Below are 22,049 nucleotides of genomic sequence, written 5' to 3' on the forward strand. Positions count from 1 at the left end.
CTTTAACACAGCTCACATGGCACACATAGACAGACATCATTTGAACTACACCACAGGCCTTTTTTTGCAGCCGTCTAATTTGCTCTTTAAATAAAGCTCTTTTTTTTTTCAATTCATTTTTACCTCCTTGACAGAAATTCCACAACAAAAGTCAAGTAAATGCCCTCAAACCAGCAATGTGCTTTAACACGCTCATAGAAATCACATGGTGGGGAACAAAGGCGTTCAGTCAGACCTCCCTTGTGACACACAACAACGTGATCAAACAAAAACAAACAAGATCTCGCACACACACGTACACACATTAGGAGGCTGATAACATGCTACCTAGCCATTTTCTGGAGGGCTTGTCCCGCATTCGGGTCACGGGCCAATTTGCCTGGGCAGCCAATCGCAGTGTGTTCATTTCCACTCACATTTGCACTTGTGGACAATTTGGACTCGTTAACATGCGTGAGTTTGGAAGAGTAGGTGTCAATCCAGAAATGTTGCCTGCCGGTCATAAATCAGTCAGTCAGAAAAAGGGGGCAAGGTCACTTTGTCCGTGTTTGTGTTTTTGCTCTACGCATGAATTGCCTAGAGTTAGGGTTTACTTGGAAGGCGGAGGTGGGAGTGTTCTGCCTGATGGACTTTGCTAAAGGCAAACAATGGTGAGCTCACATCGATGGACATGACCCTTTTTTTGCTTCGGAGTAAATAAGGTGTGCAGGCTTGGTGATCCCCAGGTGGTACTGTGGTTGTCTTTTTTTCCTCTCCTGTTATCTTTGTTTGTTTCGGTACACCCAAAAAGAAATTGCTGTTCCTGAGAAACGAACATGAAAGCAATAACATAGCGAAAACAAAATTGCACTTTATTGCAACAACCGCTATGGGCCACTGTTAGAATGATTCTTATTGAAATGAAATATACAGGACACGCTGCATATGTGAACGGTTACATTTCGAGGTTATTGTATTGAACATCCTCGAACATGTACGTGGGAGGGGTGTCCACGGTTGTATCCGTGGTGGCCGTATCCGTGGTGGCCGTATCCGAGGTGGCCGTATCCGAGGTGGCCGTATCCGAGGCCGTGATGAAGGCCGTGATGGAGGCCGTGATGGAGGCCGTGATGGAGGCCGTGGCCGTGATGAAGGCCGTGGCCGTGATAAAGGCCGTGGCCGTGATAAAGGCCGTGGCCGTGATGAAGGCCGTGGCCGTGATGAAGGCCGTGGCCGTGCCTAAAACCTCCGTGAGCCGGGTGTGCATGGTGGTGCACCCCCCGAGGAGTGTGTGGCCTGTGTGGACCGTGTGGCATCGTCTCTAAGATGAACCTAAAGTGTTAGAAAATGTGAAGGTTTGGCATTTGTCACAAAAGGCGGAGGATAAATAAAATTAAAAGAAATCAACCCTGGACACCAGATCTACATATCGATACAAAATTTGGTGGACATGTCTATTCTAGTAATAAGACGGAAAAGTTTCACTCCGAAACAGTCATAAAACAGAGATTCTGGAGAAATAGCAATGAACAGGTCTACCTTGATTTGCCTTGCGCTTGTCCAAATCTCAGCTTCCCAATTTCAAATTGTCAATCTGGAACGAAAGAAAACAAAATTGTTAAATGACATTTGACAAGTTTCCTTAAAATGTGCAGAGTTGCCGAACGTACCGTGCGCTGAAGTCGAGACACTCACTTGCTCACTCACCTGCCCACCGACATGCAGCGCTTTTATAACAAGTCTGACAAAACATTCGGCCTCTGGCCACACCTACAGAAAGGGAGGGCGGGGCCTAATGGGACCTAACGAAATTGCAAATTCTTGCATTGCACCAAATGACTCAATGCATCTTGGGGAATTTCCTGTCCTCCCTCCAAAACAACAGAGTTTCTTGCCGTCTTGGTCCTGGTGGAAATTGAAATTCAGCCCCCGGAGCCACTTTCACGCTGCACCTTGAAATTTGTGACCGTCATGAAAAAAGTCTCGAGAATGACACAGGAAGTGTGCCATTTGCGTTACTTTTGTGTGCCCATTTTAAGTTCATTTGTTTTTCCATTTACTCGAGCTGCCGAATTGTGAGCTTTTGCCTCGTGCTTCACAGATGTGCCACGAAACCTTCATTTCTGATTTTATTTTAAAATCCACTTTGTTACATCAAGCACAAAATGTTTTCAATCCAACCATTGTGCAAAGCGGATACTGGAAGACCTTCCAGCTTGCTGCTTCTTCTTCTTCTAATCGGAGTCGCTGCTGCTGCTGCTGCTGCTGCAGGAGCTGCTGGAGGACTGCAAAAAAAAGAGCGGCGGGAATACAACGTCACGTTTTTGCAGACGCAAAGCACAAAACCACATTTGGAGTCACAAAGCTTTGGTGGAAACGGAAACCTCCGGCTAATTTTATTTTTCAACCTCTAAAATGTGACTTTTTTCTTCCGTGTAATCATCAACACGGATGAAGCGACAGATACACATTGTTGCTGTTTGTGATGACAACAGTTTGCGAAACTCACCCCGTGACACTCCTTCCCTTTCTTGTGACAGCGGCGATGCTTGTGTCCTCTCCTGTGCCGCCGCCTGCGACACTTTTTACATCCGGGCTCTCGGTCGCATCCAGGCCCGTGGCTGTGGCCATGATTGTGGCCGTGGCCATGATTGTGGCCGTGGCCATGCCCACCACCTCTACCACCACAGCGTCCTTTTGGAAAAAAAACAAAAATCAGTCAGATCTTGGGAAGGCTGAGGAAGAAGCGACGACGGATTTCTCACCTTGCTTGTTGTGATGCATTGATGCCTGAAATGATACCCCCAAAAAATTCAAGACAACACATAAGAAGTGTCCATGTGAAGAAATCCACACACTTACCGTTTGCGCTCAATGCAGATATCTTCTCGGTGTGGGTCCGTGCACATTTATTTACCTGCTGGCACGCCCTCATTGTGGGAGGGGGGGGGGCTGTAATATGCGGTTAGGTGAGGACAAAAGTGTTGTTTGTTTGACAATCTGGTGAATCTGAACTATCTGGCCAATGTACATGGAGACACAAAGTGCCGTCTCCACTCTTTGCATGGGCGCGCGTGAAGAATGTTCAACGACAACAATTGAAGGAAGGAGAATGCATGTGCTTGCTTGGGCATACAAATACGTCGTGCACCACAAACAATGCAAGGCCAGCGTAGCATGCAAGCGTCAAGACAACATGACTGAAAATTGGACATTGAAGGGTGATTTTAGCCATTTCTGTATGGAAACATTGTTTTGGATCGACAAGAGCAAAAACGTGTCTGGGAACTGTCCTGTAATGTGGCGTGGCCAGTCACATCATCACCACGAGGATCCACGAGTGAGTGCAAAGGAGGACAATAGAGACTTGGAAAAGTGACTTTTTGCTTGAATGAGGACCACATAGCGTTTTAAGTGACTCACAATTGAGTTTCAACTAGCTCTTCATATTTATTGGGATTTATTTTCATTCTGACATTTAGGAACAATCTAAAATGACCCATGAACATCATAATGAATCAAAGCGTCATGTCAGAACAGGATGAACCAGCCTCGAGTGTTATCCTCATCACAGATCTGTGAGCTGTCGTCACCACTCCTCACGCAAAGTGGAGACAGTTCACCTTGATTGGGCCCCAAACATTCGAAAACTCGCCTTTAAACCAACCAAGAGGCCAAAACAATGGCTTGAATGGAAAACTTTGGGCGTGTCGTGATTGTTACGTGACTGAAATGTCCACCTCAGAGCCATCAAGTGGAACAAACACACACACACACACACACACTGCTAATAATTCACTTTCTCGACAAAACGTAGTTGTCAGAATAGTTTTAAGGCACAAACATTGTTCTTTTACTGCTCGAGTATTTTCTCAAATGAACGGTTGTGTAATTTGCCACTCTGCCATTTCCTGCTCTAATATGTCTGCACAAAAAAAGTCTTAAGAGAGACACTTTGACAGTTGAAATGTACCGGCTCTTCCGTTTTGACCCCAGATGCGTTCACAGCTTGACCTTGCCGCTCAGAGAACTGCCGGGGTTGAGAGAGGCGAAGCGGCCCAGGGTCCAAATGGGGAAGACGTTCCTGTACGAGGTGTAGCTGATGGCGCAGCTTTTGTTGAACACGCCCGAGATATTCTCCTAAGAGGGGGACACCACGCAAAGTCAGTCGTGTTCCGCCGTCACGTTGGCTCAGGTGGAAACCAAACAGCGAGGAGAACCTCACCTGAGGCCAGTCTCCGTTGGGCAGCTGCTTGTCAATCAACAGCTTGACACCTCGCTCGATGGCCCGCTGGTCAGGGTGCCTGCGGACGGACGCGTTGACGTTTACTCACATTGAGAAGACTCAAATAATCCTCACCTGACCGCCATGAGGCCCAACAGAGCCCAGCAGGTATTGTGGATCTGCGCCGAGCCGCTCTGGACGTAGCGCCGTTGCTCGCACGACTCAAAGTCCTCCCCCCAGCCGCCGTCCGCCATCTGCCGATCCAAAAGGAAGCGGCAGGCGTCGCGTACCTCCGGGCGGCCGTTCCTAGCCGAGGACGAGCGCTGGCGTCAGCGTGTGACTTGGACGCAGGTGACCTCCTCCAACCTCACCTCTGATAATGGTGTCCCATACAAGCGAAGGCTTCTAAGCCAAACCAGGTCCCGTAGGTGAAGCACACGCCCCAGGACCTGAGCAGGAAACGCAGAGTCAGCACAGAGTCTAAGCATGACACGTTACGGCCGAGCGCACCCTTCCCACGATCCGTCGGGCCTCTGCGTCCTGCGACAGTACTCCAGCCCGTCGTCCAAGGTCTTCCTGGGGTGCATATACAACAGTCCCTTTGAGTGCTTTTGCAACAATGCTGCCGGAAAACTGACTGCATTTAATTGAATCCAAACGTGTGCAAAAAGAAAAGAACCATGATAATGATGCCATTTTTTCCAACGGAGCGGCATTTTGGGCCATACCTGATTTCCTCCGCGCGGTGTTCGGGATGCACCTTGTGGAAATGGCCCAGAGCCTGCATCACTGCTGACGTACATTCCACATAGGTGTAATCGATCATGATGTCACCTGGTTGGGAAAGGTGGATTCTGTCACAAGGCATCTTTTGAAGCAGGAAACTGCAACTTGTCATATCTGAGTCAGACGTCAAAAATGTTGCGAGACGTATTTGGCTTCTCCTTTTGCAAACGTGACTTCCTGTTGGTTGCGTGTTGCCAACACATCTGGAGTTGCGCGCTGGGTTCAGTTTGGAACGTGTCAACAGAAGACTTTTTGTTTCTTTTGAAAGCATGTATACAATATTGCACTTCTATCAATGTACATTTACATCACCCACGGGGAAAAAAAAAACGCCAACAGGGTGATTGACTCACCGAAGACCTCAGAGGGGTTCAGCAGCTCGAGAAGTTTCCCCCCTCTCTTCGTTTCATACGTGGCAAAGCCGCCGTCAGAGTTTCTCATGCTCAGCAACTAGGAATAGAAAGAGGTGACGACACGTATTGACGCATACGGCCGAGCGAACGCGGCGTGCTCGAGCGGCGGCGACCGACCACATTGACGGCGTCGTAGAGGCGCTGCGGCGCGACGGGCTCGCCTACGGAGGGGCGCGCCTCCTGCAGCAGCATCAGCGACTTGAGGCCCTCCGCCGTGCAGTCGGCCACGATCCAGCCGCAGTCGCGCGTGCTGAAGGGGAAGCCTCCCTGAACGCAGCCACGGGATCAAATTCAAAATGCTTCAATTTTTCCGTCAAAAGGCTCGCGGCTGCTACGGCGTGCACCTTGTTCATTTGACGGTAGTACTTTTGGTAATCGGGAGGATTATCTGGGATCTGGTGGAGGAGAAACATGCACACAAAAAGAACAACAATTTTACAATCACACTTTGGTCGGGGCGACATCTTTTCCTTCCTGACCAAAATTCCAGAGTTGCTCTCTCACTTTTCCAAAAATAAGCAGCTAACGATCTTCACATTTTCTTACCTGTGTGATTGTCAGAAAGTGCCGGGCGCGTCGGAGACACTCGGCGAGTTGGGGGTTGTCTTGGGCTCCCGCCTGAAAGACCCCAAAATATGAGGCGAAGGGAAACCTGTTCGCCCGCCGACATCCCGACAAGTCAAACTCAAATTCCCGCCCTCGGCCTCAAGAGTGACTTACCTCAAGGAAAGCCTGAACCGCAAAGCAAGTATCCCAGAGCTGAGACCCGTTGGTGCCCTGCACACAATGTAAACAAATCAATGGCTTTCAGATGATTTACATCATCTTTCAGATTAGACACAATCACTCACCTGCATTTTCATACCATCCAGTCCCAGCCTAAAATGCAAAAATGATTACATTCAGTCAGATTGCATTATTATCATCTCTTCAGTGGGTCCTGGGTTTATGATGGACTTTATGGAGCAAGTGTGGTGGTGACTGAGCTCGCACACTAACATGTGATACGTGGCCACGTGTAACAAATGCTAAATTGCAAACCCAGGACCCCCTCCCCCCGTGCAGCTCAGTCTGGCAGACTAACCAGAGGTAGTCGGCGATTCTGGACACGTGCTCCTGGAAGACTGCAGACGAGGGGCCGTCCACGTACCAGCGGACCAGCATGTTGATCGTCTTGGAGATCTGCAGCACAGGGGCCGGCCATCAAGATGGTGTCACGTGGCCTGGTTGACATTTACTAATGGCTGATTCGCATTTTTTTAAAATTTTATTTCCAAAGTGTCTCCACTACCGGGCCAATGCTGATACATTTGGTGAAGAGGTCGTCGGCCTGGATGTGCTGGTACAGTTCTTTGACGGCCATTCCTCTCAGCGTGGCGCTGTGGTGGGCCTCGTACACATTAAGCACGGCTGCAAGACGAGCGTGAGGGCCACTCGGTGTCAAAATACTTTTTGATTTCTTTTTCCGGTGGGAACTTACTGTAGGCTGCAGACAGCAGTTTGCTGTGTGGAGTGTACAAGTCACACGCCGCCACATTGTTGCGCTGAGCTGGCCAGTCGATGCTGGCATAGTCTTGGACATAAAGCTCCTAGGTGGAGAAGAAAAAACTTTCTTCCAGGTCTGTCATGCAAGAGTATCGCTATGGCGCCCCCTTGTGGCACCTGTCTGAGGCTAAGGACCAGGGCGTCCTCGTCAGCCACCAGTCTCACAGCGTAACAGTAGCTCATTGGAAGGTAGACCTGGCGACAGTGGCACCACAGAGTGGACGGGTGGGCCGGCAGCCAGCTCGGGAACAGCCTGGCGTCAAATGGAAGCGCTTCAGTCACACAGCATGACAACACGTCACATGCATCAAAGTCAGCTTTGGGACCTTGAAAAACATCTTCATGTTACACTGTCTGTTCAATTCCTAACTTCTGATCTCACCACATCTCTGGTAGGAGCGTGTTCATTCCTTCCCAGTCATAGACATTCAAAATGGCCAACCAGAATTTACCCCAGGATGGGATGCCCACCGCACCGCCTGCGGAGAAATAGATCGATAAGATCAATAGCTCAATCTTAATTGACCTGCAACATCAACAGAAAGGTTAGCAGTAGGCAGACTTTGTTCAAACCTTTGCTATGCAGGTTGTTCCTCGCCCGAACCAAGTCAGGATCATCCGGATCGACACCCAGAATCCGGAGCGAGGTGTAACTCAAAGCTGTGCCAAACACCGTCGACTTGTCCTCGATATGTCTGCCGACAAACAACGCGCCAAGCAAGGTCATCCTTCACATTGTGCCGCATGCAAAAAGCTGCCACCTTACAGGCCCCAGCCTCCGTCCGGCAGCTGAACAGAGCGCAGGTATCGCACCATCTCTTTCTTCCAGGTGTGCTCCAGATGGATCTTAGCGATATGGCAAGTGATCAGTAGACCTGCACCCAGAGGTTGCAACATTGTTTCATGACCAAATTTGGATCCTTCCCTCGTCTTCACATGCGGCATACCGGGTAGCAGGAAGAGTGGTCCTCCGTAGTCCCCCGCCCAGTGGCCGTCCTCGGCTTGGAGGTGGCTGTAGAAGTTCATACCTTTCAGGGCGACATCCACGGCCGTGCGGGCGGCCGGGGAGTCGTGCACAAATTTGCTCTGTGGTGACAAATTGAAATTCGGATTCATCCGTAAGGCATGGGCTCTACAAAATGATTTTTTGAATATTATTTTGGAAAGCACACAATATATCAGCTGGTGCCTACCGTGTCCAAGCCTAAAGAATGGGCCTCTAGCATGGTCTGCTCCCTTTCTGAGGCATCCACATGCTCCAGGTATGACCAGGTCTGCCTGCCCTCGACGTTAGAAAGCCTCCAGCGCCTCAGGTCCGTAGCCGGCTCCGTCTTGTACGGTCCTCCTCGCCTCCGCAAGTGCCTGAGCAAAGACGACAAAACGTACACATACGGAGTATAAAATGTGTTGCTCCAGAAGCAAGGAAGGCCACTAAATATCCATCCATCCAGCTTCTGTACCGCTTGGGCCGGCCACTCAATATGTTCATCAAAATCTAGTACGCACGCATCTCTGTCCAGTTTACTCATTTCAGTGTTGCCAACTCAACAATACGTTGACAGAAAAAATGGAATCATATACAACACAAAAACGTGAGTTTGGAAAAAAAATGCACTGAACCATACTGACATGTTTGCTAATACATTGGTGAGAGGTCAAATTGAACCACTGACAGCAACTTTAACCTGAACAAGTCAAAACTTAATATATTAAAACTCATATTGGTCAGGGCAACTACAGAAGTTTCACACAAAAAAAATCTTATTTAGAGGAATTTAAGAGTGCTCAATACTTACATATTCTCAGTCATAACTGGCACAGTCAACAAGCATCTTTCCGATGAACGAACGTGTACAGGTATCTCCGAAGGTGCCCGCCTCTTATGTGCTACGTGTGGTATATGTAGTGCCTAAGAAGGCAAACAGCGTTTAAGTTAACCACAGTTAAAACTACAATTCCCAGCAAGCATAGCGGCAACGTTCGAGAAACACTTCAGCATGGAAAGACATGATCAGAGAGCAGCTGACCTATCAGACAGCAAAGATGACGGCGTGTAGGCGGAGTTCGTTGAGAGCTCCACCAATCAGAACACTCCTAGTGGGATCACTACACGTGCTCTCATACTGCCGTTTGTTAATGAAACAACACGCTTGACACCCTTACAGTTTTAACTTTTAATACAAAGTTACAAATTAATACATTATAAAGGGTTCAGCCTTGGGGCTACAGTATTTCCGACCGAGTGTTACAAAAAAAATAATATCCGGTTTCCGGTGTGCTAATTCAGTGACGTTGCGTTCGAGGCTACTGATGAATCGAAAACGTGCCACTTGAATGCGACGCGTTTCAACATCAAACTATCTGGCAAACGTGGTTGACGACCTCAATAAAGGTTTGTCGGAGATGACCGTTTGACTGACGACATCGTTCATATTTTTTGGGGCGGGTAGCTTGTCTCGTTTGGTGAAACTGTCGGCCGGTTCCAGTTTCATTGAAAGCAACACAGCCAATGTGTATTCGGCCATTGCGGAGCGTTTCATTCACCGAAATTGTGTTAAACGATAACTAAAGACAGCAGTTAAACTTGAGTTTTTATCGTGTACACCACAACATTCACCCTGAAATGGTCCGTAACACTCAACCGATTGCCCTACTGTGTGCTAAACGCTACCGGCGCGTGTCACCTTGATTTCAGACATGGCCGCTGTCCTATCATCAGTGTGACTGCAAACAATCCCCCTCCCCTGTCTTAGCGATATTAAATTATAGTATTAAAAGATCGGCTGATTTGAAATGGGTGTAGTGGTACGGAATCTTCAGAAAGTAGTTCCTCTTCGCCGCGCCCGGCTCCGCAAGGACGTGAACACCCTCAGGCACATCTTGGGCATCCAGAAGTTCGATTTGGGCGTCGTTTGCGTGGACAACCGCAGAATTCAGCACATCAACAACATTTACAGGAAGAAAAACGAACCCACCGATGTCCTCTCGTTTCCATTCCATGAGGTAAATCACTTCCGATGGAATCAGATCTGAATCTTGTATTGCTACCATAATGTTGATTGATGGATGGTGGTTGTCCCAGTTTCTTACTTGCATTAGTCCCTAGAGAGAAATGCCCATTGGGTTGATTGGCTTGGCTTTTCAGGGTCTGCGACCCGGTAAGATGCCGTGTCCCCTCCACAGAGACGAGCTGAACCTCGGTGACATTTTCCTGGGGGTGGAGTTCCTCATGAGGCAGTGTCAGGAGGAGTCCACGGATCTCCACGAGGCGCTCACCGTGAGTGGTCGCACGAAACAACTGATCCGATTCCTCGCTATGCCGATGGCTTTGTTGACCACTGGGTACGTTCGAAGGTGGTGACGACCCACGGCATTTGCCACCTGCTCGGCTACAGACACGAGACAGAGGAGGAATGGCATGAGGTATGTTCACAGAAGGTTCTACCGTCTTGGGTTTGTTATGTTGCAGGCTAAATTGACCCAATTCAAAGTTGCTTTTAAAATAGCAAGCGTCTCGGGAACAGTTGTTGAGATGTAGGTCCTATTGGTTTGGCATTTTGAATTTGAGGGGTGTTAAACACACCAAGGACAAATCGACTCAGGAACATGTAGCCTTTATCTAGGCGGACGTTTTGTGCGACGTTGCTGTTTTTCTTTCTGTAGATGCTGCAGAAGGAAAGCTACATTCTTGGCGAGTACAATAGACTGACAGGGCAACATTTGATGCCCATGATGAAGCCATACCACCAAGACAGGTGACACCCGCTTGGGACCGGTTCATTAAACACTCCAAAACCAATCCCACGTTCATTGAAGTGTTTTATTACCAAAGTCTGCTGTAAGAATTCTGTCAGGTTGAACAAGGAGGCTGCACAGGAAACTGAACATGGCCAATTCCTGGAGGGTGTCATGGTTACGGACATGAGTTATTAGTCTCTGCAAAAAGACTGAATGGGACTGATGAAGGTTCAGACTTAAACATAACACATTTCGCTTCCCTGGTGTTCTGCATCTTTGCCGGTCGATTTGGAGAAACAACCCGAGGTTGCAATAAATAGAAAAACTCTGACTAAAAATTACTTAATTTTGACAAAAATATTGGGTGGAGAAAAAACAAATTTAAAGCTTATACATAGACATTTACGAAAGACTTGAGGAGGCACACGAGCAAAACGCAAGACATAGAAGGGCTTTTTTGCTGGAACTTGTAAGGACTAAAGCACAAAGAGCAGCTTCGGAAAAATCGACACAGTGCTTGAATTGTGTCAAAAAAGGATATTGCACTGACTGTACCCCGAAATACAGTAACTCTCTCTACACTCTAAATAATAGCTTATCATCCAACATCGTCGTTTTGTAATCGATTCACAAAACAGAGGGCCGAGGGAGGAAATGGAAACACTTCCAGTCGCTCCTGCTGTGGCAAGTTCATAAAACAGTTACTTGATAGAACTGGAGCAAAGCATAACCATAGACCCCAAAACAACTGATCAAATGGGTTTGAGCCGACATTTTAAGCGCTTCAGACACGCATACGGTTGTTTCTCTTCTCTGTTGTGCGAAACAAGTGCCAACATTGAAAACTGGGTTGGGTGGGGCCGAGCAATCAGTAGTAAATAAGACACCAGTCTAGTTACGGTCAGGCTGTTTCGTGGTCGAAGGCTTGGTGGGGGCTCAGAGGGGCTGCAGAACATTTCTCCCCAAGTCCGAGACATTGCCGGGAGCCTTCTCCATTTCGGACAGCTGCTCAAACACATCCCTGGGGACACCAGGTAAGGGCGGGGGGGGGGGGGGGGAAAGAAAAATATATATCGGTTATGATCAAATCAATTGCCGACGTCCAAATCTAGTTTTCCTGCCCGAGCAGAACATTGTGTCATCGCTGATTGAGACAGCAGGAACGGGTTTGAACCGCCATCTCACCCACAGTGATGAAGTCCGTCTCCTCTAACACGATAACTCACCCGCGTCACTGATTAGACACGGCAAGTGCATTTGGAAGAGGTCGAAACAACGCCACTCTTGCAACGGAATCATTTTGAAATCACGTCTGTATTGGGTAAATCAGAAAACTGCCACCAACTCACTTGTGCATGTAGAAGAAAATGTATCCGCTGCGGTCGCGCTCCCGCTGGACGGCCGCCTCCTGGGTCCGCGACACGTCCAGGTCGTTGTAAGTCAGCCACGACTGCTTCTTCATGTCGTATACGTCGCTGATGTAATGCCCTGACAAAAGAAGCCACCCGCTTACCGTGCAGTGCCAAAATAAAAGGAGCATTTAAGAGCAGAAAGACTATTTGGAGTCTCTCACCAGAGGTGGAGCTGCTCCCGATGTGGCTGACGACACTGATGAGCCGAAAAGAGTTGGCCAAGTCCCCGCACTGCGGAAGAGATGCCACGGGGTCTTCAGAAACACAATCGCTCACGTTGCCACGGATGAATGCGAGCTACCTCTGCGTTCCTCTTGAGGCTCTCGACTTCGGCTTCCGTGTATTCCATGTCGAGCACATCTTCGTTACCGGAGTCGTCGTCCGAGCATATGTGCTCGGGCAAAGAATTGTTGAACTCTGTCAGAGGGACACCACCGTTGATCTCATATTTACGACACGTTTGCGGCTTTATAAGAAACGTGGTGGAAAGTGGAACTTTGAATGGCTTGAATCTTTTGGCAGCTGCCAATTTTCCCCAAATGTTGTGCACCAATATATGGAAAGGCCGGTTCCCACCTTGCAAGCTGAGCTCGGTGGCCCTCTTCAGATCATCCGCCTCTCTCAACTCTTGGGCTTCCTGTGTGCAAATGCAAAGAAAACAACAAATTAGAAACGAGATTCCTTCCAAATGCTTCTGTCCCATTTACACAGACGTACGTGCTCCTTGAGGCTTTGAGCCAGCGCTTGCTGCAACTCCTGATCCTCCCTCTCCTGATCCAAGTTGTATTGCTGGACCCAATCCATTTCCCCCTGTTGGCCTTGCGAACCTTCTGGGGTTTGGTTCTCTTTGTTCTCATCCATGGTCAAGTCCAAGGAATCCAACACGTCTAAATACAGGTACAGGTGCAACTTAAAGCTCTCCACCCAGTATGCGGCAGGGGGTCAAATGTGGCCTTTACACACACACACACATACTTGCGGGCTGTTTGGCGTCCGTCTCCATCAGCTCAGTGTGATAGGCCAGTTCTTGGGCATCCGTGTCGCCGAAGCCCGTGTCCGGGCTGCTCGTGGGCTCGTCGTCCAGGACCAAAGGCGGCGCGGTGACACCGGCCTCCTGCCGACTGAACTCTAGCACCGCTTCTAACATTTCATCGTCGTTGATCCCACTGAGATCTGTTGGATCTCCCCGCTAAGAACAACGAGAACTGCATCAAGGAAAAAACAAAAAGCAAAACAGGGGAAGGGGGAAAAAAGTCATTTTCCCCTCCAGGAACCTTCACCTCTTCCGGTCGTTCATCATCTTCTGGCAGACTGTTGCTGATTCGTCGTCTGCGGGCGGTGCTCGCCTTTCTGCAAAGCTTCTCCTCTTCGGAGTCCGAGTCCGCTAGCGCCGATGCGTTGTTGCAATTAACTGTCTTCCCTGCGAGCTTCCTATAACGCACAACATCAGGATCTACATTGAAACTGGCTCAAGAGTAATTGTTCGCCGTTAATGCGACCGTTTTAACACCAGACAGAGAACGTTATTGCATCATCAGCATTTACCGGAGAGGAGCCATGGACGCACTGAGTGGCTGGGATGTTTTGAGTGCTCTGGACCTTTAAAGAGGATGGGAAAGAAAAAAACAAAACATTATTTTTCAGTAAAAAGGGAGGGGGGGGGGGGGGGGTTGTCCTGGAGGTCTTACGCTTGGGAACTCCAGCCGAGAGGGATGGGGGGTCGTGTGGAGTCGGTGCAATGTGACAGTAGGGTCAGGTAGCGGGGTATCACCACCTGCTGGCCGAGCTTGCTGTTCAGAGACAGCTGGGCGTTAAAATTGTACCTTTTCAGATGAAGGATGAGCACTCTGCAAGGGGAGAAAAAAAAATAATAAGTCAACTGAAAAGCCACCGCTTTTGTTCGTTACTCCGCACATGCTCGTTTGCGGCTTACCTGGGTAATTTGCTGAATTTGTGTGTAACCGTGGCTGCTTTTCTATTGCACTTCTCACAGGAATATTCAATTTCCTCCAACTGCAAAAGGAAAACAGTCTTCTAAACTTGGGTATCTTGAAGTCTTTCCAGAGAGGGTTTTGCAACACATCATGGGGAAAAAGAAGGCGGCGCCGTTTCCACTCCCAGGTGAACTGCAAGTTTTGTCTTCAAAACCACCGTGCACTTTGTCTTGTCTTAAAGTCTGTTAGCTTCATGCTAAGACGTAACAGGAAATGCCATAGGCAGGCTAATGAATAGCATTCCTTACTGACTGCTCGCACCGACAACAGGAGTGGAAGTTTCTAAAATAATAATCATTTTTTAAAAAAAATCTACAGGATCGATACGAAGTGTTGTAGTGTTAAGGATTGCATCAAAGTGAATTCACCCTGAAAAACAGATCCAGGGAATCTTGAATCGATCGAAGTGGGAGGGTCTTCTTCCTGCGAGGCAGGTCGATGGACAGGTCGTTGAACTGCTCGCGCTTGATCAACACTTCGCCACAACTGCAAAAGGCAGAGTTAGAAGTCTTCGCCTCGTTCGCTATTAAGCTTACGGTCCGGCCTCACCTTTTGCACGTGATGGTGTGCTGCACTTCGAACGCCATGTTGACAGCCACAGGGCAGGTGTAGATGCGAGAGGTGTCGGCTTCTTCGCCGGGATCAGGCTTGGCCGCAGATGCCTGACTTTTGTTCACTTTCTCCATGTCGTCTTTCAGCTGATCCAGACACTGGCTGAGAAACTCGTGAGCGTCCTGGTGGTGAAAAGGCGGCACGACACAAGACCACTCTGTTCAAACAAAAGTGACCCGTGAAAAAAGATTTGTCTTTGATGAATGAGATGGCCGTTTTACATTCTGCATATTTCCAGAGAAACGCTCGGCGGTGGATGAGATGGCACTTTTCACTTTCCTCAAGAGGTCCTTTTGCGTTTCCGGGCAACCCACGTCCTTCTTGGCCAGAAGATGAGCAAAACGACTGGACGCACATCACAACAAGTTGAAGAAAAGGCGGCACATTCGGAGCACGGCGCGCCCTATTGAATGGAAGTGCACTTTTGCGGGGCTTACCTGAGCAGCGCATTGGTGGGCACTTTCTTCCAAGGGATGCTCTGCCTCAGCAAGTCATTGGAGAAGGACGGGAGGCTCAAGAGTGACTGCAGAATGGAATTCATGTAGCAAGTGTTGCCCAAATTTGAAAACCTGTCAAGCGTTCACACATCGGACAGCGCCGTCAGCAGAAAACCTCAGCGGCGGGCGAGGGTGGCCTCGAATGCGCTAAAGCGTTACCCTTGCAGGGGAGGCTGCGACTGGACTGCGGCCGAGGGCCTCGGCTTGTTCCAGCCGCCGTAATCCAAGGAGGGTCGCACTTTCTTGGAAGGAGTGGAGTGAACGGGCAGCAGGAGGCTACGCTTGGCCGCGGGTGACGCCGATGTACTCGTGGCCCTGAGATTTGGGAAATGTCGCTCGCATTGACTGGCCGATGTCAAACGAACAGGAAGACGCGCGGAGCTGACCTTTCTGAAAAGGAGTGGCCCTGGCTGTAATCCTTGGTCACGGATCCTCGGCTGTAGAATGAAGTCGGCTGGAGGGGCGTCGTTGAAGTCAGGGGAGCTGAGAGGAAGTCAAAAGAATAGTGCTGAAAGATACTGCGCAACACGTGACACCGAGATGAAATTGAGATGGCACTGCTGGGGCTTTTACCTAAACTGCGATTGTCCTCTGCTTGCTTCAGTTTTTCTTTGAAAAGCAACAAAAACTCCCTCGATGGGTCCGAAATGGCTTTGTTGTTGCTTTGAAGAAGAAGAAAAAAAACAAAACACAAAGAACTTTTTTCCCCCCTTTTCTTTCAAACTGATACAACTGCACACACGTTGTATTAGCGCCCCTGCTAGCTTAATGCTAATACATGATGGGAAACGCACACACAACAAGAGGGCTACTGAATATTGTGTATCCACAGTTTATCTTTGCAATTCTGTTCAAGTGTGAATGCCTTTTACCTGGAGGAGTCATTTTCCTTGGGGTAGTCCTCAGTTAAGTCATTTTCAGAGGCGAGGTGTCGCTTTCTCTTCTCACTCCTGGACAAAACAATGATTTGCAAACAAAACAACAATTTGCAAATAATTCAAACATACTTGAATGCTTCTTTGAGACACCAAAAAGGAGTCACTTCCGACATCAATAGCAAAGCAAACATTCAACGTGCCGGTTGTCGGAATGTCCGGCTCGAGTAGATGTGGAGGCGGCTCTGCTCGAGCTGCACAGAGGTTTACGCGGCGTGGAATCCTCCCGTCCCTCGGCAATCTGACGTCTTGTTGTTATCTGCAAGATGTTCAAAGGCCAAACCCTCTGATTACAATATGGCTCAACTTTATTTAAGCAGAAGTGATTGTTCTGAAAATAGTAAACACTTGCATAAATAAAGCGTTGCTATTGACCATTATTGCTTATCGTGAAATTTGAATGCCAGTGCTCACCTGTCTCTCCGCAGTGGGACTGATGTCATTCTTCAATGAGCGGCGGGTCGGCAGACTGAAGTTTACACTTCCATTGGATGATTTTAAAACACCTTAGAAAGAAAAGAAGAATCTTGGTTTTTGCAGATTTGACAACTGGTGATTTTGTAAAGTAAGAGTACAGTAACAGCAAGTAATAGGCCTCCCATTACTTGTCTTTCCTTGCATTAGCTTTTCCAGATAGTCATTCGTCTTCCGGGCCAAAGTGGAAGACATCTGGTCCAGGACGATCAATCGGCTGTCTTTCAAATACAGCGAGATTCGGTTAATGCCAAAGGAGACTTTCTTCACATTTTGATTCAGCTGGGGGTGAGAAAACAAATTACAATTTCATTAATTACATTGCTTTTTATTTTGGAAGGCGTTCGACAGTCACACGAAAATGTCAATGAAGGCAACTTATCAGAAACAACAATAGCTACTCATACACATAATAAATTAACCCATCGCTGTTGTACGGCAATTTGGTCAAAACAATGGCAGATCCACATGATGATTGTGACTTGGAAAGCTCAGACAAAGTCCATAGAAATGGTGCTTTAGCAAGCAAAAATAAGGTAAAACATACTTGAATCCTTTCAATATTACCTCAAAGGTTTTGCCATAGCCTCCAGAGTTGAATTTCAAACTCAACTTGACTTTGTTGTCCTTTTCCAGGATCTCAAAGGTGCCTTCCCTCCAACGCGAGACGCCGATATCATCGCCGGTGTAGCGCATCTTCACAGCGCCGCCACTGGACACTTTGGGCACTAGGGTGGCCATGGCTTAGCGATCCCGTCGGTGCACTTTGGAGGTTGTGGGTCAATCGAATCCTGTGTGTAGAAAGACACATCCAAAGTAGATCTTCTGGTCACTTGCTCAACTCAAATCAAATGAAGCTCTCGTGCAAAAAACTAAAAGACGAAGTTCAAGCGAGCTTGCTCAGCGTTAACACGTTGCATAAAATGAAAAAGTGCAGATACAAATACATCTCTTAAAGTCCACGCGAGTCAAGTTGTGCGTCGATTGAACAACTATCTTCTCTGCCGCCTCGTGACGTGAGGGGTAAATTAGCACGACGCCTGTCCACTCCGTGACCGCCGCAGGAAAGCGGAGCGAAAAGGCGACGCGCTCAATAAAAGGAAATTCTACCAATAGAACTCGGACACGTATTAACAATTTCAATTCACAAGAAGCCCGCGGAGTTGCCCATTAAGGGGGCAATAACGTCCTCTCGGCGACACGCATCGAATGGAAGGATGGAGGGAGGGCCGACATTAGCGGTTCGGCTACTAAAGCTAACGTGGCTAACAGGCTAATTTGCCTGCCTGCCATATCGGGGAGGTGAAAACGGTGACCTGGTTTTACACTGCATAGCTCGAAATGTGATTACCTTCTGCTGGTCTACGCTGGCCCAGGAACGTTCGCTATCAAAACGTCGCAGTTCGGATATCAAAGTTTGTTTCGCCGGCATTCACCGCCGGCGATTTGTATGCTATCTTGTTGACACAGAGGAGAGGACTCGCAGCAGCGTATTACGATGATGGCGGGAACCGAAATTTTACCCCGGAAACAAATAAATACCGCGGAAATGACGCGGGAAAGCGGTGTTCACTTTGCGCACTTCGCGTCGGATCACGCGATACTTTACTAGCTATTAGCGGTTTTGCTGAACTCGAAAGTGGAGACCGCCTTTTTGTTTTGCGACGAAAACGCCAATTCCAAAGTATTGTTTGCGTTTGCGGGATGCGAAGACCAGGGCGCAATTTGTTTCTCCTTTTGGTTGTGCCACGTTGAGTTGTTTGTATAATGTAGTGTGAACACTCTGCTCCAGCGTGAAGACATGAGTTGCTAACGGCTAGTTGCGGCTAACGTTAGCGCTAACAGTTTTGTCAACTTTACCTGCACTCGCCATTGAATTTTTTTTATTTTTTAAACTATCCCCACTAAGATTGTGAGAATGCTGGCTACGGGAGCCGTAAGTTTTTTTTCAGCATTTGTTTTGTAGTTATTCAACTATTGTGCTAAATGAATGCCCCTATTTTTGTAACGACCAGACAGTCACTCCCACCGTTTTGCGTCATGCACGTAAATTCACAGACATCATTTTTTTATCGAGCAAATCAATTTCACAAGTCAAAATACATTATTTAAAACCGGCATACTACTAATAATGTTGGGTTACGCACAAAGCTTTTAAAAGCACACCCCTTTTCCGACGCAAATATCGCTTGTCTTTCCCAATCGTTATTGATCCAACTCAAATATATTACATTAAATACGTATTGTACAGCTGATCTGATAAGATACGTGCAAAATAGCGTTGACCTATGATAAGCCTTATTTGTAAAAGTGTTTCATTTGACAAATATCAGGTTGTTACTCCTAAAACCGGTGAAAACGTACCAATTTCTGGAAAACGTCTCAAAAGTCAGTTGTGGCTGAGATTTTAGAAATGACTTTTATTACGGAAAACATGTTATGAATTTCAATAACGCTTTAATCCTTTGAAAATTTTGGAAGAAGGGGCATCAGAGGTAGTCAGATTAATCCCTGCTGAACCTGATGTCATAAAGGTTCAAGTTATTCCTTTGTGCTTCCAAGAAGCACAAAAAGGAAAAAAGTTGATCCCTTGAATTACATATTAAAACAAAACGGTGCATAGAACAAAGTAAATTGTCAGTCATAAAAGATGACCCAACATTTGACAAAATGTTGAAAATGCGAGAATAGTGGTGGGACTTTGAAAACGTTCATTTAGATGGAGCGTTTTTTTACTGAGGGGGTACGAAAATGGCACATTTTTGACTTTCTCTGGCCTTTTGACAGGCTGTCACCAACGTCACAGCCTTGGCTCAGGTAGACCGGGAAAAGATCTACCAGTGGATAAATGAGCTGTCCAGCCCCGAGACCCGAGAGAACGCCTTGCTGGAGCTCAGCAAGAAACGAGAATCTGTGCCTGACCTGGCCCCCATGCTCTGGCACTCGTGTGGCACCATCGCCGCACTTTTGCAGGTATCCGTCCAGCCGCCCGTTACACGAGCTTCACTCGTGTATTTCCCTTGATCCTCTTAAGTTTCTCGCCTCGTATTAGGAAATCGTCAACATCTACCCCTCGATAAACCCGCCGACGCTGACGGCTCACCAGTCCAACAGAGTGTGCAACGCGTTAGCGCTTCTCCAGTGTGTCGCCTCGCACCCGGAAACGAGGTAACGCACGTGTGATTCTTCCAACAAATTCATCGCTTTTTTTGGCAGCCTAATCATAGCTTGGCTTATTTTTTCTCTCTCTATTGAATGATGTGCAAAGCATTTTTGTGAAATCATTATTTGAGTAATACTTTGAATAAAACCTAAAAGAATGAATTTGAATGCCTTTCACCTCTAGGTCGGCCTTTCTGGCGGCGCACATCCCCCTTTTCCTGTATCCCTTTCTGCACACAGTCAGCAAAACGCGCCCGTTCGAGTACCTGCGCCTTACCAGCCTGGGTGTCATCGGTGCGTGCATGTTCTCCACTTTTCTACGTCTTTGCTTGCCGTTTGTCAGCCTAAGCAGCCTCTCTGTCGTCATGTCACGACAGGCGCTTTGGTCAAAACAGATGAGCAGGAAGTGATCAACTTCCTCCTCACGACTGAGATCATCCCACTGTGTCTGCGTATTATGGAATCTGGGAGTGAACTCTCCAAAACGGTACGATACTGTTTACATGCACGCCTGCGTTTAAGCCAAGGCTTTCCTCAAGACAAGTGATGTGATGGGAAATGTGCTTTTTAATAGAAACAATCTGGCCAATTCTGAGAGCAAGTTGTGTGATTTGAAATGAGTTGAGAAAAAAGTGAAAGTGAAATGACTTACAAGTACTTTGGGCTTCAGGTCGTCGCTGGTCTCTAATGTCTCCGTTTGGTCCATTAGGTGGCCACGTTCATCCTGCAGAAGATCCTGTTGGACGACACTGGGCTGGCCTACATCTGCCAAACGTACGAGCGCTTCTCCCACGTGGCCATGATCCTGGTGAGTGTCGGTCGCCGCCGTCTGAAGCTCGCGGCGCGTGACGCTGCCGCTCCTCGTGACGCTGCCGCTCCTCGTGTCTGCAGGGCAAGATGGTGTTGCAGTTGTCCAAGGAGCCTTCGGCGCGTCTGCTGAAGCACGTGGTTCGATGCTACCTCCGCCTCTCGGATAATCTCCGGTACGTAGCGGAGAGGCGTCGTTCTCACCTGAGGAGAAGCAACTGGGAAGATGTCTACCAGTGGGATCTTCAATACAATGTCATCCTTTTTGTGTGTTCAGAGCCAGAGAAGCTCTGCGGCAGTGTCTCCCCGACCAGTTGAAGGACAGCACCTTTGCGCAGGTGCTGAAAGATGACACAACCACCAAGCGTTGGCTGGCCCAGTTGGTGAAGAACCTCCAGGAGGGCCAGGTGACCGACGCCCGGGGAATCCCCTTGGCCCCGCAGTGATGCTGCGAGAGTCGCTCGTACGTTGGCCAAAAGCGGTGCTAAGACGGACGGACGGGCTGTGCGGTGAAGGGCTCCGTTACTGTCGATGGATGACATTTGGTTTTGACGTTTTGCTCACATTTGTGGCCAGCCTCCTGATCTCCACTGGCATGGTTAGATGGAAGACCCGCCACGAGTGGGTATCCTGTGTTTTGTTTTGGCCGCCTCACTTTTGGAAGTCTATGAATTGTTTTACGGTTGAATGATCAAAAGGTTTTGTACCAAATCATGTCTGAAGCTGTCAATACTGTACCTTCAGCACTGTTGTAAATAGCAAATGTCAACGTTTGGCTAAATACTAGCACATAAACGACTGCCAGCCCTTCCAAAATGTTTTTGCCAATTTTTTGTTTTTCCCTGAAATTTTCTTTATGTAAGAAAAACACTTGAAATGGGATTGTTCATTTCAGTTGAATAAAACTTTAAAATAGCAAATTGTTGTCTTTTTTTTTTTAAATCAAATGTCCCATATGTGAAGACAGACTTACTGACTTGGACCAAAGTGGCAAAAAGTTAATAAATCACTTTATGTGCAATGAAAAAGTCAATGCCATTTTGGGTGGATATCATCCCAACATGGCCAGTGCATTAGCGTACCATGCTACCTACCATATAGCCTGTCAGATGCATTTGTCTACTCTCAACGCAAGCTCTTCCGAACTAAGTACATGCGCTGCATTCTTGCCAAATAGCCTTTTACGAGCAAGTCAATATTGGAGTGCATTAGTCAGATTGGAAAGGAGTCTGCATTTATGGCATCCGTAAATACATTTGGCTTGACTTATTTACATGACCGAAACAAGACTTCGTTTTTTTTTTCTCAATTGAAAACAGCACATGCACATGCACTGAATATATATTAAGTCCGCCAAACACCAAGCAGCAAAACTAAAGCTGTTTAGAAATTCAATCAAACTAGGAATTGAATATCATGACAAAGATTTTTTTTTAGTTTTTTTTTTTTATACATGGGTGGACAATGGCC

The 22,049-nt window shown here is 47.7% G+C and overlaps 5 protein-coding genes across 6 annotated transcripts; 2 read left to right on the forward strand and 3 right to left on the reverse strand.

Moving 5' to 3' along the window:
• Positions 1 to 830: 830 nt before the first annotated feature.
• Positions 831 to 3,685, reverse strand: LOC125974146 (uncharacterized). 2 transcript variants are annotated; one of them, XR_011087311.1, is made up of 6 exons: positions 2,842 to 3,685; positions 2,745 to 2,769; positions 2,489 to 2,673; positions 1,650 to 2,264; positions 1,519 to 1,573; positions 831 to 1,311 (listed from the first exon to the last, which is right to left on the reverse strand). XR_011087311.1 is itself a non-coding variant. In XM_068651744.1 (5 exons), the coding sequence occupies exon 5, from the start codon at positions 1,244 to 1,246 to the stop codon at positions 935 to 937; it is 312 nt and encodes a 103-aa protein (XP_068507845.1). In that variant the 5' UTR covers positions 1,247 to 1,311; positions 1,519 to 1,573; positions 1,650 to 2,264; positions 2,489 to 2,673; positions 2,745 to 3,685; the 3' UTR covers positions 831 to 934. The 2 variants fall into 2 exon arrangements, 1 of the variants encoding a protein (XP_068507845.1); XM_068651744.1 differs by having other exon boundaries at positions 2,745 to 3,685.
• Positions 3,686 to 3,793: 108 nt separating this feature from the next.
• Positions 3,794 to 8,878, reverse strand: lss (lanosterol synthase (2,3-oxidosqualene-lanosterol cyclase)). Its single transcript, XM_049729059.1, has 22 exons — positions 8,745 to 8,878; positions 8,142 to 8,310; positions 7,896 to 8,034; positions 7,715 to 7,823; positions 7,522 to 7,643; positions 7,331 to 7,427; positions 7,066 to 7,201; positions 6,884 to 6,992; positions 6,695 to 6,813; positions 6,488 to 6,585; positions 6,255 to 6,282; positions 6,124 to 6,180; positions 5,950 to 6,021; positions 5,748 to 5,798; positions 5,521 to 5,670; positions 5,344 to 5,440; positions 4,933 to 5,038; positions 4,715 to 4,780; positions 4,576 to 4,653; positions 4,340 to 4,510; positions 4,205 to 4,283; positions 3,794 to 4,119 (listed from the first exon to the last, which is right to left on the reverse strand). The coding sequence occupies exons 1-22, from the start codon at positions 8,756 to 8,758 to the stop codon at positions 3,982 to 3,984; spliced, it is 2,205 nt and encodes a 734-aa protein (XP_049585016.1). The 5' UTR covers positions 8,759 to 8,878; the 3' UTR covers positions 3,794 to 3,981.
• A 289-nt stretch (positions 8,879 to 9,167) lies between these two features.
• Positions 9,168 to 10,747, forward strand: LOC125974145 (endoribonuclease YbeY). Its single transcript, XM_049729062.2, has 4 exons — positions 9,168 to 9,951; positions 10,094 to 10,225; positions 10,303 to 10,371; positions 10,612 to 10,747. The coding sequence occupies exons 1-4, from the start codon at positions 9,742 to 9,744 to the stop codon at positions 10,705 to 10,707; spliced, it is 507 nt and encodes a 168-aa protein (XP_049585019.1). The 5' UTR covers positions 9,168 to 9,741; the 3' UTR covers positions 10,708 to 10,747.
• Positions 10,748 to 10,754: 7 nt separating this feature from the next.
• On the reverse strand, positions 10,755 to 18,130 carry usp37 (ubiquitin specific peptidase 37). Its single transcript, XM_049729053.2, has 24 exons — positions 17,962 to 18,130; positions 17,178 to 17,401; positions 16,742 to 16,892; positions 16,551 to 16,642; positions 16,280 to 16,395; positions 16,074 to 16,151; positions 15,775 to 15,863; positions 15,588 to 15,684; positions 15,361 to 15,516; positions 15,142 to 15,273; positions 14,926 to 15,049; positions 14,642 to 14,826; positions 14,461 to 14,578; positions 14,032 to 14,111; positions 13,787 to 13,945; positions 13,644 to 13,697; positions 13,379 to 13,529; positions 13,074 to 13,287; positions 12,816 to 12,985; positions 12,675 to 12,735; positions 12,400 to 12,515; positions 12,260 to 12,329; positions 12,036 to 12,174; positions 10,755 to 11,707 (listed from the first exon to the last, which is right to left on the reverse strand). The coding sequence occupies exons 2-24, from the start codon at positions 17,349 to 17,351 to the stop codon at positions 11,623 to 11,625; spliced, it is 2,811 nt and encodes a 936-aa protein (XP_049585010.1). The 5' UTR covers positions 17,352 to 17,401; positions 17,962 to 18,130; the 3' UTR covers positions 10,755 to 11,622.
• An 81-nt stretch (positions 18,131 to 18,211) lies between these two features.
• Positions 18,212 to 21,499, forward strand: cnot9 (CCR4-NOT transcription complex subunit 9). Its single transcript, XM_049729061.2, has 8 exons — positions 18,212 to 18,546; positions 19,398 to 19,583; positions 19,663 to 19,778; positions 19,957 to 20,066; positions 20,150 to 20,259; positions 20,482 to 20,580; positions 20,664 to 20,755; positions 20,857 to 21,499. Exons 1-8 carry the CDS (start codon positions 18,529 to 18,531, stop codon positions 21,023 to 21,025), a joined length of 900 nt encoding a protein of 299 aa, XP_049585018.1. The 5' UTR covers positions 18,212 to 18,528; the 3' UTR covers positions 21,026 to 21,499.
• The last annotated feature ends 550 nt before the right edge of the window (positions 21,500 to 22,049 follow it).

The sequence above is a fragment of the Syngnathus scovelli genome, chromosome 8 (genome assembly GCF_024217435.2).
Source record: "Syngnathus scovelli strain Florida chromosome 8, RoL_Ssco_1.2, whole genome shotgun sequence".
NCBI lineage: Eukaryota > Metazoa > Chordata > Actinopteri > Syngnathiformes > Syngnathidae > Syngnathus > Syngnathus scovelli.